Source organism: Solanum stenotomum, chromosome 1 (assembly GCF_019186545.1).
Source record: "Solanum stenotomum isolate F172 chromosome 1, ASM1918654v1, whole genome shotgun sequence".
In the NCBI taxonomy this organism is placed as follows: domain Eukaryota; kingdom Viridiplantae; phylum Streptophyta; class Magnoliopsida; order Solanales; family Solanaceae; genus Solanum; species Solanum stenotomum.
This window is the reverse complement of record NC_064282.1, coordinates 21771570-21786476: the sequence shown is the minus strand read 5'-3', so window position 1 is coordinate 21786476 and position 14907 is coordinate 21771570. Positions and strand designations below refer to the sequence as shown.

The following is a 14907-nucleotide window of genomic DNA, read 5'->3' as shown; positions in this document are numbered from 1 at the left end:
GGGGGGGGGGGGAGCTCATATGCATGTTCTTAACTTTTATGCGATGGAATAGCCCCAAACGTCTGATGATAAAGGTTTTGGGGCTGTTCCATCCATTGAATTAAGATTTTGGGTTGTATCATCAGATTCTTTCACATGTGAAATATCTTTTTTATGAATTTTGCATTCAGGAAATGGTGAAAAATAATAAGCTGGCTTTTACCTTTGATGCTACTAAAAAAGCTCGATTTGGAGTCCTTCCACGATATGCAAACAATGAGGCTCTAATCAGGTGGTTCGAGCTTCCTAATTGCTTCATTTTTCACAACGGTAAGCAACTTTGTGGTCTGTCTTCCTTGAAAAGTTTAAAGATAGCTCTACCCTGAACAGAAAAGCGGGTAACTAGCCAATACGTCTCACATGCATGTAGCGCTTAATAGCGATATTGCAGACTCTTCAAAATCTCCGCGGCACCCATGTAGACACGACATGGATGTGGGTGTGGGATCCATAGTGGATATGGTGAACTTACCGTGGGTACTTTGACTACATTCTATGACTGAGAAGTATAGAGCAATTGGGTATTTAGTTTGATTTTTGGGTTTATGTCATATATATACCATGAAAAAAAGAAGAGATTAAGACTTCTCTCAAATTATTGACAGAAAAATTCAATGTCTTGATAAGGAACTCGATGCTACACTCTGATTAGTAAAGGGATAATGAAAAAAGAAGAAGAAATGTATTACAAAATTTATCTAGAAGAAGAAACTGAGGATTAACCGATTGGTAGTAAGTTTGAATCATACTTGGGGAGATCTGATTGATTTTGAACTCTTTAATAATTTTCTTGAAAAGTTGTCAGAATAATTATCAAAATATTGATGGGAAGAGACAGTAAAGCCAAAAAAAGTTAGTGATTTATGATATGCCGGAACAGTCAATAAAAAGAGGTGTGTAGCCACAAAAAGGGTTGTGATAAATAAGTTCTGCCGTTAGGATGATCAGAAAGAGAAAAGATCAATAAAAAACTTTAGCTGGGTGCAGCGTAAGGGCGGCCAATAGTGAGCAAAAATTATTTATGCTTCTACTAAGATTGTAAGGGATCGAGTGCCATTCAAGAAGCAAGGAGAGGGAAAACTTTGTTAGAATTGGTTTTAAGAACATAGAGAATAATGAAATTTTCTGCAAGTAATAGGATTCTTAACTAAAACGTAAGCAATGAAAATATTCTACTATCAAGAAAGAAAAATCGCTGAAAATATTCTACACAGTATCCATAATTGTTCTCTTCACTAACTCAATCATGAAGAATATTCTCCCAATATCTCGTGACTTTCTATTGTCTTCTTTTTTTTTATTTACTGGTGTTATCATTTTGATTATTTACCAGCCAATGCTTGGGAGGAGGGAGATGAAGTCGTGTTGATTACCTGCCGCCTTATGAACCCAGACCTAGACATGGTCAATGGAGCTGTTAAAGAAAAGCTTGAGAATTTCTGCAATGAGCTGTTAGGAGACTCTGACAATGATTGTTCAAATTGACCTTGTTTATATCTGCCACAGTTCTTGATCAGGATTTTGTTTTTACAGATATGAAATGAGATTTAACATGAAGAGTGGTGCAGCTTCACAGAAGAAATTATCGGAGTCTGCTGTTGATTTTCCAAGGATCAACGAGAACTACACTGGCAGGTCAGCTCTCCTATCTTTGAAATTATCTGGCAATTTCCAATCTACATGGCATAAGCATTGTCCAATTAAAATGCTGGGTGATGAACACCTTCATTTATTGTCTGTCCATTTTGCTTCTAATTTTANCCCGTTTATATCCGATTCGACCCGTTTAATTTATTTGTGGATATTATTTATGTGACTAATTTTTTTTTTTTGAACCCCCTTGATGAAAATCCTCCCTCCGCCACTGCTCCTATCTTTGAAATTATCTGGCAATTTCCAATCTACATGGCATAAACATTGTCCAATTAAAATGCTGGGTGATGAACACCTTCATTTATTGTCTGTCCATTTTGCTTCTAATTTTATTTATGAGTGTTTAGGTGTTGTGTATTAGATTTATGTTCCTCTTTGGTTTTCATTGCTTGATCTGGTGTACCAAGAGTTTTATCAGTAGGCCTCTGTCTTATGTTGGTATAATAATAGTAACTCTGTTGAAATTTAGGAAGCAGCGTTATGTGTATGGAACCACTTTGAACAGCATTGCTAAGGTAACTGGAGTCATCAAATTTGATTTGCATGCTGAACCAGAGACTGGAAAATCACAGCTTGAAGTTGGAGGGAATGTTCAAGGTATCTTTGATCTAGGACCTGGCAGATTTGGTTCGGAGGCTGTATTTGTTCCTAGTCAGCCTGGTACAGAATGTGAAGAGGATGATGGCTACTTGATATTCTTCATTCATGATGAGAACACTGGGTACCTTGTCTTCCACTCTCTTTCTTGCATTATCATGAGTATCACTAAAGACCATTCTGCATTGGTGGTCTTCCAAATGTTAAGGAAAACTTCTTTTGTACTACTGTTTAAAGCGAAAGAGCGGCAGAGAGTTGGTTAAGACCTCTTGATGTGTCCAACAGTTGAACCCACATCATTTAAAGAGCATAATGTATTTTACCTCTATCGTGTGTGTGTGTGTGTGTAGAATGTTTGCAACCAAATATACCGAAGCTACATGCTTTTAAGGTCATATGATGCTCAATTGTCTGTTTCTTGACAACCTTGATATGAGTATAGCTAGGAAAATGCGTACAGGAGAAGTGTGTTCACTATTTAGTTATAATATTCTTTGGACTTTATTTAGATATAATTGAAAGTGGCATATGTCCATATTTCCCTTAACCTGTCAATTATATTCCTATCTTAGTTCTTAGGCGCTTACAGAAATGCAAAGTTTATATAGAACAGAATCACCTTGACTGAACCATTCTGTTATGAAATTTTATGCAGAAAGTCAGCTGTGAATGTAATTGATGCGAAAACAATGTCCATGGAGCCTGTGGCACTTGTTGAATTACCAAAAAGAGTTCCTTATGGGTTCCATGCTTTATTTGTCACAGAGGTGAGATGCCAACCAAAAGCTATGGGTGTTTCAATTGAATTTCCACATGCTTTATACTAGGTTTCTCTAGGAAATTGCTTTCATTCTCTGAATTCATTATACTTTGAACAGGAACAAATTCGAGAACAAGCCAAACTATGAGAGCGACAGCTACTGGCCATTTGGTTATGCTTGACTTGAAACGTAATAAATGTCCCGTGGATGTATAGTTTGTAATTTCGGCCTCTATTGATGGCATCCTATTTCAGTTATCAGAAAACAAATTAAATCTGTGAACCTTTGCTTTGTCAGGAAAAATGTATTGTGGCTCACCAGAGTGAGCAAACACGCAATGTATATCATATGTTCTTGCTCACTTGATATGTAATACAATCCCAGAAAATTTTAAAATTCACGCACCTAGGTGTGGCCTAGTGGTCAATGAACTGGTATATGTTAGCTGGTGGGAGGTGGCTATTACGTGGAATTAGCCGAAAGCTGGCCTGGACATCACGGTCATAAAAAACTCGCTTAGCGTGATAACTTAAAAAGTTGAGAGATGCTTCCTCCAATCTATTTTGTAAAATGAATTGAAAGACTTATGGAGGTGGCAATGGCATTGAGATCACTACACAAGGGAGCACAGTTTAACGAGGGATGTGCAGATTTACTACTCCTTTGACACAAAATTTAGAATGTGAAGTGTATTAATATGTCCATAAGTCTTATTTTCAATTTTGTGATCTTAAACTAAAGACATGTAAATGTATCAAAATGTTCTTTGGTCTTGTGTTTTTTCAAAGATGTCATATTAAAATTAAAAAATTATCGGAAAGAAAAAAGAGACATTATTTTTTAAATGCAGTTGTTAAAAAACAAATCTAGACTAAAAGGTGAAGTAAGAAAAACAAATTGAAACACACTTAATTAATACAAACAATTTTCTTTGTTAGGATGGCTAAGAATGTTTTAAGAAAATCTACCCTTTACTGAGTAATAACTGCAAGTAAAATCAAAATTCTACATATCCATATCTATAGAAACTTGCAGAAAAATCTGTAGTAAAAAGTTAAGAACTCATTGAACCAAGTAGAAGCGACACACACACCCGAAAAAGAGACGATAACTATTAGTTAAGTGAGCGGAAAAAAACATTAATATCTCTCAGAATGCCTAGTATCCACAATGCGATGGTTCCTCAACCTTTTAGGAAAAAGGGAGCACCAATCATCTAACATTTCAGATTACTAAATGATTCATCACTGGGATATTTTATGAATTCCGAAAACAATCATAAATCAAAATCGATTATTTTTTAAAATTTCTCTCTAAACGTAAAAAGAATAAAATTAAAATTCCCTAAATAAAACCAAATCGAAAGAACAAGTACAAGAAAAGAGAGACTTTGGGTAACGGCGACTGACAATAATCCCTACTATAAGAGATGTATATATTGAATTAATTTGTGCTGCAAGCCCTTACATTTTGAAATATTTGTAGTTTTCACCTATATATTTTAAGCACCTAGCCCAATCAGTCCACGAGTTTTTTCACATGTATGGACTTTCTTTTCTCTTTTGACTGTACTACTACTACTAAGAAAAATGTCAAAATTATCCTCTGCTTAAAGAAAATTATTATATTTAATCTTTTGTTATAATTTTTTTATTATATTTATCCTCGTTTTTTATACTTTTGGGTCATATTTTTTTTTAATTGTATTTTGTTTGAATATATCATTTACTCTAACGAAGAACTTTTGGATCATATTTGTTTTGTAATTGGATTTTGTTTGAATATATCCTTTACTCTAACGAAGACCAACAGACAAAATATAGGGGTAAATTTGATCATTTTCTCAAAGTACAAGAATAAAAGTTTGATTTTTTTTTAACTACAAGAATAAATTTGCATTTTTAGATATATTATTTTTAATTAAATTTGCATCACATATTTGTACTCACGTAAAATCATTGAGATAATTTACTTTAATGGTCTTCTACGGTACTTTCTCCGTCCATTTTTATTTGTCAAATTTCATTTTTCGAAAGTCAATTTGACTAATTTTTAAAATTAAATTAAATTACATTAATTCAATATTTTTAACAAAAAAAATAGATATTCAAAAACTATACGAAAAATACTATAAATTGCAATTTTTTACATATCAATATAATGCAAAAAATACATTGTAAAATGTTAGTCAAAATTTTTATAGTTAGACTCTAAAAAGGGAAACAATGACAATTAAAAGCGAATAGAGGTAGTACTAGTTAAGTATCAAGTCGAGAGAAANTGTCACGTTTCACTTTTCAAAAGTCAATTTGACTAATTTTTAAAGTTAAATTAAATTGCATTAATTCAATATTTTTTTTAAAAAAAATAGATATTCAAAAACTATACGAAAAATACTATAAATTGCATTTTTTTACATATCAATATAATGCAAAAAATACATTGTAAAATGTTAGTCAAAATTTTTATAGTTTGACTCTAAAAAGGGAAACAATGACAATTAAAAGTGAACAGAGGTAGTACTAGTTAAGTATCAAGTCGAGAGAAAAAATAAATGTCAAAACTAATTAATACCCCTAACCAACTACGGAATAAAATAACTCTGCATTTTATCTTGAAATTATTATCTTTTATCCCTCATATCAAACGACCTATTAGAGTACTGGATAAAGAATCAAGTGTTCAATGGATGAGAGGATTGCAGATCCTCATTGGAAAATCAAGCAAACAGCATAAAAGCAACTTCAGTGTGTGTCAATTTTACAAACCCATCCAACAAATAGCCAAACACATTCAAGATGCTGCAGTACTTTTAAGTATCAGATTCCAAACTGCTTCTAATCTTACATTCCGACATATATTTTTCTTTATTTACATACAGGGTGAGAGGAAAGACAAATAAATGGCGAATTTGTAACGTATCATACTCGCCATATGCTATTTTCTTCCTCATCGACGCTCATATAGTACAAGTAACCAAGCCAAGAATGAATTGCCTGAGCATAGCCCCATGCCACCTTGCATGTATGTTCAGCATTGCCTGCATGAACGATGCAAGAAATGGACCCATGGCACAAGAAAATGCTGGGCTGACCCCTCCATCAGTGGAGTGTAGCTTCTTAATTGCTGGAAGCTGCCCCCTGATTGACCAGCAGGTTCCAACTTCCGCGACCGTAGTGGCCATTCCCTTGTTCACTTCCAGTGCTCTGGGCAAAATACACAGATGAACCACGGCCATTGCCAGTTGCAAAACTGTGGCTGTGTCCTTTGTGCATGTCTTGAACTGTAGATCCTTCCTTTCCCCCTTGATCAGAATTCCCAGAACCTGACGAGTTGCCAGAGTGAGTTGGAATGGTTGCCCCATATTTTTTCGTCTCCTCTGGTGTACAGTCCATGTCATTGCCCTTTTTAGTATTCAGAAAGCGGCCTCCAGTTCCCCTTGCCCTTCTCATAGCGTGCTGATGCCGAGATTCATGCAAATATGGCTAACAAATACAAACAAACCAATGTCGGTTTAATCAACATGTCTTACGAAAACTAGTGACGACATATCATAGGCACTAAACGCCAAAATGCAGCAATCTGCATACAGAAGTTCTTAGAAACTGCAGCAATCTACATACAGAATTGTTGATCTAATGTTCTGCTCAGTGTATATAAGATAGTTATAGTACTTATAAAAAGCCACCTTTTGCACAGCATCACAGGACCTTCACATATATAAGTTATTTCTGTACTTAATAAGGGTTAACCAAGTCAAGCATACATCTTAATTCCTCCTCTCACAGTATATGAAAAAACTATAAAGAATGATATTGATCCTTCCATAGAGAAAATCTTGAGACTTGCCCACTGATTTAGAATTCAAAAAAGTAAGATATAACAAATCAGATGATTGTTTGGTTATGTAAATTAACATAATTAGTACTGCAAGAGTTTCGATACTTCTCACATTTCGGCTCCCTTCCTTAGTTCCCTTGTAGGACATCAGTTGAATGAGATATTGTAAAATGAACAGAACAGAGCTCCCTCAACCACACAATAAATTACCAGGAAAACCACTTCCCAAACCATTAGCAGCAATTACTACAAATCTCAGACATCTCTTTTTGCATAGCTCAGCTGTTATTCATGAAAGGCAAATACATCCATTTACATGTAGTTAACGCACCTTTTCCATATGCATGAACTAAGTTAATTCTTTTCCACATCAAATTTTCCTTATTATAAAGGCTAATATCATTCACAGGGCAAGCCCGACCTTGAAACTAACTGAGCTCTACAAATGGAACCAGAAGGCAGGATAACTTTAACACTATAAAAGCTTTTCACCCCGCATTTCATTTCTATTAGGCCATACTTCCAATGATACGAGTAGAAAACAAAGTAGAAGCTACACTCCATATGATATGAGTTGAAACTAATAGAGCTAGAAGCGTCTCTATGCAGGAAAACAAGGTGCTTATCTCTAACATAAATATTCATGATTTTCCGAAAAACCACAAATTAATAGTGTAAACCAGTATCTTATCATATGTTCTACAGCAGATAACACATTTAAATATAATGTAAACAACCCGTTTCATCATAACTTGACTAGTTTTGCGCAACCCTCCTTCTATCTAGGTTTTGAATCAGCAATGTAAGCTTTAGACCAACAATCTCTTAAACTCCACGTGAATTTAGCAAAGAGTTCAAACAAACAAACAAAAAATATACTTATAACGAAGAAGAAACACAATGAAAACAAAAGATCTGTATAGGTTATACCAACCAGTTGGTATTATGACAGAATTGTACTGGGACACTTACATTAGGCCTACGTTCTGCTAGAAATCTTTTTATTTTGTCTACAGGTTTGTAATTGTATGCCAGTAGAGAACCTCTAGTTTTAAGGAAAAACTTGATTTGTCTAACAAGACAAATTATTAAGTGTTGAAATGAGAAGGGTCCAAATAAAGTGAAATGGACACTAAAGATTCCTATAGAAAACCCTAACTATGTACTATTGAGGCGTAGTAGTTCTTTTTGCTATTAATGAAGCTTTCCTTTCCTAAGAGAGTCTCATCTTCTTAGCATTAGACAGCCTTACCTTGTTAGCATTAACTGTTCAACTTTTCAAAAGACTGTGGAACGGTATTAGTTACTAAGTCAATTATGAAACAATATTGGACATGTCTTCCGATTATAACTTCATATATTTACTAATACCAATAACCTGAAAATTCATGTGATATGAAGATTATGTCCAAAATAAGATAATTCAGTCTGCCCCTCATGGGGAAAAAAGACTGGAGGTGAAGTGCTTCCTTATACTGATTATACCTTTCTCGCTTTAATAGCTTTCCTTTCAAGCTCTGCTTTAGCTCTTATTTGTCTTCGCCTTAATATTCCATGGTACTGTTTCGCGTTCACATAGACAGGTTCCTCTTCCATATCAAGAGGCAAAGGCATTCGGGCATGATGAATTTCAAATAAGTGAGGATGTACCTGACAACACAACATTTTTAGGTAATGTTTTGCTTCACCTGTAATTTGCCTTCAGATATAGCTGAATTCAGATATGGAATAATACAGAGTTAGAAGTGCAGAAGCTAAAGGCCAAAGGCTAGTACCATGTACAAATGCATACAACTCCACCAATCAATGAGGGTGAGATTTAATGCAATTTACATATACAAATATAGCATTGAGTTACAACCAAACAAGTGTCTTGAATAATGTAACCATTATACTCCCTCCGTCCCATTTTATGTGAGGTAGTTTGACTCGGCACGGTGTTTAAGAAAGAAATGAAGACTTTTAAAACTTGTGGTCCAAAATGAATAATAGAAATTTGTGTGGTTGTATATCATTTTATTAAGGGTAAAATAGACATTTATAGTTAAATTGTTACTTAATATAGAAATGTGTCATTTTTTTTGGGACTGACTATAAAGGAAAGTAAGTCACATAAATTGGGACAGAGGGAGTATATAACAAGAAAACATGATTAGCAAATATCACATAGCAGCAGTCCATTACTAACATATTACCCTTACATCCAGGAAAAAACAGAATAAAGCACTCATTTCTACTTGACAAACACATTGTAGGTTGAAATCCATCCCTATTTTTCCAGTAGGGCTAGAACAACCCTTTGATCCATGTTGTTCCAAGTTCAGCCAGGTCTGATTAGAAGTTCCAAAATGAGTGGAGCTAGGGGTTTTAGAGGGGAAAAAAAAAAGAGGGGGGGAGCTTTAATTGAAGAGTAGGGGCGGAGCTCCTCTCCTTACAGTCAAGTGGCTTTTTCTTTTCACTAGTATAAACAGCAAAGTGAGAGAACACAAACATAACATTAGCACTGACTACATGCACAAACGAAAAAGCGCAGAATTCGAAGTTGATGGCATATAACTATCAGTATCTGCAAAAAAACGCTAGAGAGATTTGTTCTTACAGGTGCCCCATAAGTCATCATTCCGCCATACTGCATATCTGGATATGGATATGACGCCAACATCTGCAACAATAGGTTACTGAATAAATCTTTCAAAATGTAATAGACAGCCATTCATGGAAAGAATGAAACCATCAATTTGACTTCAACTAATGACAACCAGCTAGAAGTAATTGTGCACATCAGTTATGGACAAAGAGAGGGAAGACGAAATAACTTACAGCTGAATGACCTGTGAGTTCCTTCTGCTGCTCAGCCATGATGGCAGTAGTTGTGGGAGCAAAATGCTTGAGGTGCTGCTTGTATTGCTCATTATTTCCATCTGATCCTGAAAATATAAATCACATCACAAATAAAACGCCACATGCAAATCAAGGTTTGAAAGAAAAAAGTAAAAGGAAGATAAACATTGTTAGTATGTGGAGTCATAAGAGTACGGGTAAAAAAATAAAGCTTCAGATTGAATAGAGTCGAAGGAATTCATAGACTGTGTGTGAGTGTGTGTGTGGTTACTTCTTGTATTAATATTATTTTTTATATTTCTTTTTCATTTTTTTTATTTGGTTTATTCTTTCAAAATTTCCAAGTCTGACACATTAAAATTCATATTTTCTTGTCACCGCAATATTTTATATTATCAAATTCAAATCAAATGTGTGGATGTGGTAAATGCAAAGATTGTACATGTATTTGGCTGGGAAAAAATTGAAGGACTTTTTAGAAGGCTAGCATAGAAGAGGACTGCATTGCCAGGAGTGTTCTGTTGTTATTTGATGCTTGTTCTATGGTTGTGAAGGTCAAACACAGGAAACGGAAAGTAGTTGGACCAATCATGAATAATATACAAGAAACTTGACTAATTGTTCCTTTATTCACTATCATAATATCTGGACTACAGCAAAATATAAGAATATGTAAAGAGGTGGACAATAGTTGCAGAAACACATTGAGTTCGACCAGTTCTAGCTCAAGCTGCAAGTAATCAGCTAAATTTGGATTCATCACACAGATTTCTGTTCTTCAACATCAAAATAAGGTACATTTCAGTGAAAACTGAAAAGAAGACTTCATTTCTAGTTTAGTAATTAATGTTTTCACCCTGTTTCAGGAATTATCATCAGACACCAGCAGTGTGGTTGATGTATAAATAAGATACAGATAGAAACTAATGGATGAAACATTCACGTTGTTGTATGTAATGTGGAAAATACCAGATTCCAGGGCTAGCGCCTTTGTTTGTTTTTCCTCATTGCCACCTTCAGACTTCCCCTGGGCAACGGCATTCTCACTTGCCAAAGGCATAGTATTATCACCATAACCCTGCCACCATGGCTGCATTTGGGTAGGTGATTGTGAGGTAATTCGCAGCCCAGTCTCCAGCTGCCGACCATCATGTTTAGCAATAGTAGGCATTATTAGACTTGCCCCAAGTAATTACGATCTACTCAAAAATTTACAGTATAGACTGTTAGTAGGAATAGTTGATATCTCACAAAGTTGAATAATAGAAGCAATCCAACTTGGACAGACATCAAACTCATCTTTTGGTGTCATGCAGAATTAAAGAAAAATATATCAAGCAACTACATGCAATTCGAAACCTTGTCAACCAACTACGTTCAGGCACTTGTTTTTCATAAAAGATTTTTACAACGTGAACCAAGTGTTATAGTAATTGCCAACTGGATATGACTTATCTCGGGACTAATGCGTTATCAAGTACAAGTATGCACAAATGCATAAAGAAGGTTCTCTAGGACTGCATCCCCAACAAACAACAACAACATACCCAGTGAAATCCCACTAAGTGGGGTCTGGTCCCCAACAAACAAGTTTTGCCATTTTTTTCACCTTAAATTTGTACATTGTCCACAGCTTTTATATCCTGCTATAAACCCATAAAGGGAACTGGAATGTATGCAGAGCTGTGGTCTATTGACATGACAAGCGACAATTACTTCTTTTATACCTAACCATCACAATGTCACATGAATCAATTTTTTCTTTTAATAAGATATATATTCCTGGGTAAGAGCGCAAAATAGAGCATTTCTCGCTCATAAGGGATAGGGCTTCGGAGAACCGCTAAAATGGAATTCCCCTTGTGTGACATCTGAATCCTCCTTGCTTTTTTTTTTAAGCGACTAGTTCCTCAAATGAGCGGCTTGGTAGACAAGCTATCTTCCGCACTGTAAGTGAACCCTATTAATTAAGTGGAATCAAGATGACAAACTGCACAATCCCAGGGGAACCAGATAAGGCATCAGAAAAGCTAAAAGCACATATCTGATCCACAAAAAGAAAAGCTCATCTTTCTCTTTTTTCCTTTGGGTCCAGAGTATTTCTGGTAGTTATCAGCTTCGACGTTTCAATCATGTCATATACTGTATTTCGTATTACAGTCCATTAACAGAATTTTGAGAGGTTAAGAAACTCATTACTTTACCTGCAACTAAAAATCAGTTCCAATTACTACACCTAAACCTCAATTCTACAAACAAATGATAATACATAAGCAAAAATGAATATATTTCTAACTCAGTGAAGATGAGACATCACCAACGCAATGCAGACTTACCACCTAAACCCAGAATTTTCCAACACAAAACAAAGATTTACATGATCCCTACAATTCATTAAATCAAATATTCCACCACTCACTGATTCAACCCTTACTGAGCATTACAATTCACCACTAAAATTACCAAGAAAACAAACCCCAATAGTCAAATAAACACCAAGGATGCATAAGCCAACCATTTTGCTCCAGAAACCAAAACAACAGCACACATCCAATTTCCATAAACCAGACTTCCCCTAATCAAACTTCTTCCACACAAAACTCAAACTTTTACACATCAAACCTTAGAAAGACAAAAACTTTACCAATACCCAGATTAGTCAGACAAAAGATCCAATACCAAATAAAAGTAACCCAATTTAGAAACTCCAATAAGGTATTTCAAGAAAATATGGGAATTTCAAGAAAATTAAAAATTACAACAACACAAAATAGAAACTTGCCTTTCTTTTTCTGGGGATGACAGCAGTTAAAGAAAACCCCCTTTCAAGAAAAACTCACAAATTTAGCTTGTGTTTATTACATACATATGCTTAAGCTAAAAAGGAAGTTTTTTTCACTAAAGATTCTCAAGATTATACATACATCTGTATCTACATATATATAGAAGTAGATATCTAGGCCTAATTTATTTATTTATATTTTGTATCATAGAGAAAAAGTGGTGGGAGTGGGGAAGGTGAGGGATTTTTCACTGTGTTCTTTGTGGGGTTTTTGTATTTGGAATTTTATGTATAGGTCACTCTCCCTGTCTCTGTTAAGGAAAAACTTTTTTTATAGGATTAGCTTATTCTTGATTACTAACATTTTAATTATGTTGTTGTCTGGTTCAATGACTAAAATGCCCTTCAGGATAAACTGAAATATCCAACACCCATTTTTTTGGAACTTATTGGACTGGTTATTAGTTTTTTTTTTTTTAAATAGAAAGAGGTTTAAGACCGTCAAAGGATATGGTATAGTTGATGTGACTGTTTTTTCTTTAATTAAAGGTTTCGAATTTAAATTTTGGATATGAAAAAATCATTGATAGAGAGTGTTTCTCCCGAATGGAATTCTATGTTATATACATTTAAAATAGTCGGACTCTAATACAGATATTGACGAGAAACTAAAAAAGAAGGAGGTTTAAGGACCACTTACCAAACTTGAGGTTGAGGTAAAGTAACTCATACTTTTTCTCTTTGGTTGAAATGAAATGATAATTATGCTTCATTTTCGCTTGCTAAATTTGCAGAAGAATCCAACTCAAATCTATTTCTTTATACTGATATGATTTTATTTGGTTGCAACAATAATGTATTTAGTGAAATTCTACAGATGTAATTTGAGAAGGGTAGAATATATGCAGTTCATATCCGTATCTCATAGAGATAAAAAGATTGTTTCTGAGAGGACCGTTCACTGAAATACAGCGTATTAATATAGATATAAAAAAAGAAAAAATGATAATAAATATGTTTTATTTAATTAATGATGAAAAATAAAATGCGCAAAATAAAACTTAGCATAATAAGAAAAGAATATTTTTTGCTAAATTATATGAAATAGTGGTTGAGATGGATACAATGAAAAGCTAACTTTTAAAATTTTGTAATTCAATTTATGAAATTTAATATTGAGGATTTTAATTCAATTAGAATTCGTGATTTAATCTACTTCGAAGATAATCGTAAATTTATGTTTTAAAAAAATTAAATGCAACACATATGGAATAGGGAAAAGGGTCTTAAAAATACTTCAACTTTGGCCGAAATGGTGTTACAATACTAAACTTTATAGAGGACCTTTTACCCCTGCACTATTTAATAGTGTATTTTAAAGGTATATGTTCACGTAGACACATTACTATTTAAAATGATGTAATGTTTATGATGCTCACGTAGGCACATAGATACATTTAAAATACACTATTAAATAGTACATGTGTGTAAAAGGTCCTTTCCAAAGTTTGGTATCGTAATAACAATTTCAACAAAAATTAGAATATTTTTCAAACTATTTTCCTTATGCAATAACTTCTATTAATATTTGGTGTTTTTCATCGAAAAAGATTTTATATATATTTTGTTAACACTTAAATATTTATTTATTTTTACAATTTTAAAATCATTTAAATAAAAAAAATAAGGAGATTCCATTACATCCTTATCTCTTTTTTTGTTTCATATATGATACTTCCCTAAATGAAATTGTCAACGGGACGTGTTAATGACTTTTGAGTGCATTACTTATCTTGCTAATCTAAATTAATATTATTTCGAACCATTTTTTAGTTCTTGAAAAAGTCAAATCCACTTAAGAATAATTATATAAACAAACCAATAGAATCATACTTTCCATAAAACAAATAACTCAAAACAGAATCTATGTACTTTTTAAATTTAATATCAAATAAATATTACGAATCCATGACGAGATAAGAAAAAAATTGATTAAAAGAGAACTCTTCCTTTTTACCATTTTTGTTTTAACTTGTATTATCCATTTGCCGCCCTCCAATATAAAAATTGTCCACTAAAAATTAAAAGAAAAAAAGGTTTGAAATATATCTGAAATTTGATCAAAATTGTTGTAACAATACCGAACTTTGAAAAGGACTTTTTACCCCCTGCACTATTTAAAAGTGTATTTCAAAGGTATATATGTGTTCACGTGGACATCGTAAATATTGCATCAGTATAAATAGTAATGTGTCCACGGGGCACATATATACGTTTAAAATACACTATTAAATAGTGCAGGGTAAAAGGTCCTCCATAAAGTTTGATATCGTAACTACAATTTCGGCCAAAGTTGTTGTATTTTTCAGACCATTTTCCCTAATTAGAATGACA

The 14907-nt window shown here is 33.8% G+C and overlaps 2 protein-coding genes, 1 long non-coding RNA gene and 1 other non-coding gene across 7 annotated transcripts in view; 1 reads left to right on the top strand and 3 right to left on the bottom strand.

The window, feature by feature from the left end:
- Positions 1-3446, top strand: part of LOC125853514 (carotenoid 9,10(9',10')-cleavage dioxygenase 1) — an 11593-nt gene extending 8147 nt beyond the window's left edge. For all 3 annotated transcript variants that reach the window (XM_049533216.1, XM_049533217.1, XM_049533215.1), the window contains 6 exons: positions 171-309; positions 1373-1490; positions 1573-1674; positions 2162-2413; positions 2945-3056; positions 3168-3446. In XM_049533216.1, coding sequence (XP_049389173.1) covers positions 171-309; positions 1373-1490; positions 1573-1674; positions 2162-2413; positions 2945-3056; positions 3168-3197 — 753 coding nt within the window. In that variant the 3' untranslated portion in view covers positions 3198-3446. The remainder of the gene's footprint in view (positions 1-170; positions 310-1372; positions 1491-1572; positions 1675-2161; positions 2414-2944; positions 3057-3167) is intronic.
- On the bottom strand, positions 1372-2162 carry LOC125853529 (uncharacterized). The gene is made up of 2 exons (XR_007445179.1): positions 1988-2162; positions 1372-1762 (listed from the first exon to the last, which is right to left on the bottom strand). It is a non-coding gene; the product is annotated as an uncharacterized LOC125853529 (long non-coding RNA).
- Positions 3447-4194: 748 nt separating the features above from the next.
- Positions 4195-4303, bottom strand: LOC125854060 (small nucleolar RNA snoR130). Its single transcript, XR_007445353.1, has one exon. It is a non-coding gene; the product is annotated as a small nucleolar RNA snoR130 (small nucleolar RNA).
- Positions 4304-5718: 1415 nt separating this feature from the next.
- On the bottom strand, positions 5719-12794 carry LOC125875671 (nuclear transcription factor Y subunit A-7-like). Of its 2 annotated transcripts, none has more exons than XM_049556684.1 (6): positions 12514-12794; positions 10701-10930; positions 9711-9817; positions 9490-9552; positions 8376-8540; positions 5719-6535 (listed from the first exon to the last, which is right to left on the bottom strand). In XM_049556684.1, the coding sequence occupies exons 2-6, from the start codon at positions 10900-10902 to the stop codon at positions 6170-6172; spliced, it is 903 nt and encodes a 300-aa protein (XP_049412641.1). In that variant the 5' UTR covers positions 10903-10930; positions 12514-12794; the 3' UTR covers positions 5719-6169. The 2 variants fall into 2 exon arrangements, with proteins under 2 accessions (XP_049412641.1, XP_049412650.1); XM_049556693.1 differs by having other exon boundaries at positions 10701-10869; positions 12514-12783.
- Positions 12795-14907: the final 2113 nt, after the last annotated feature.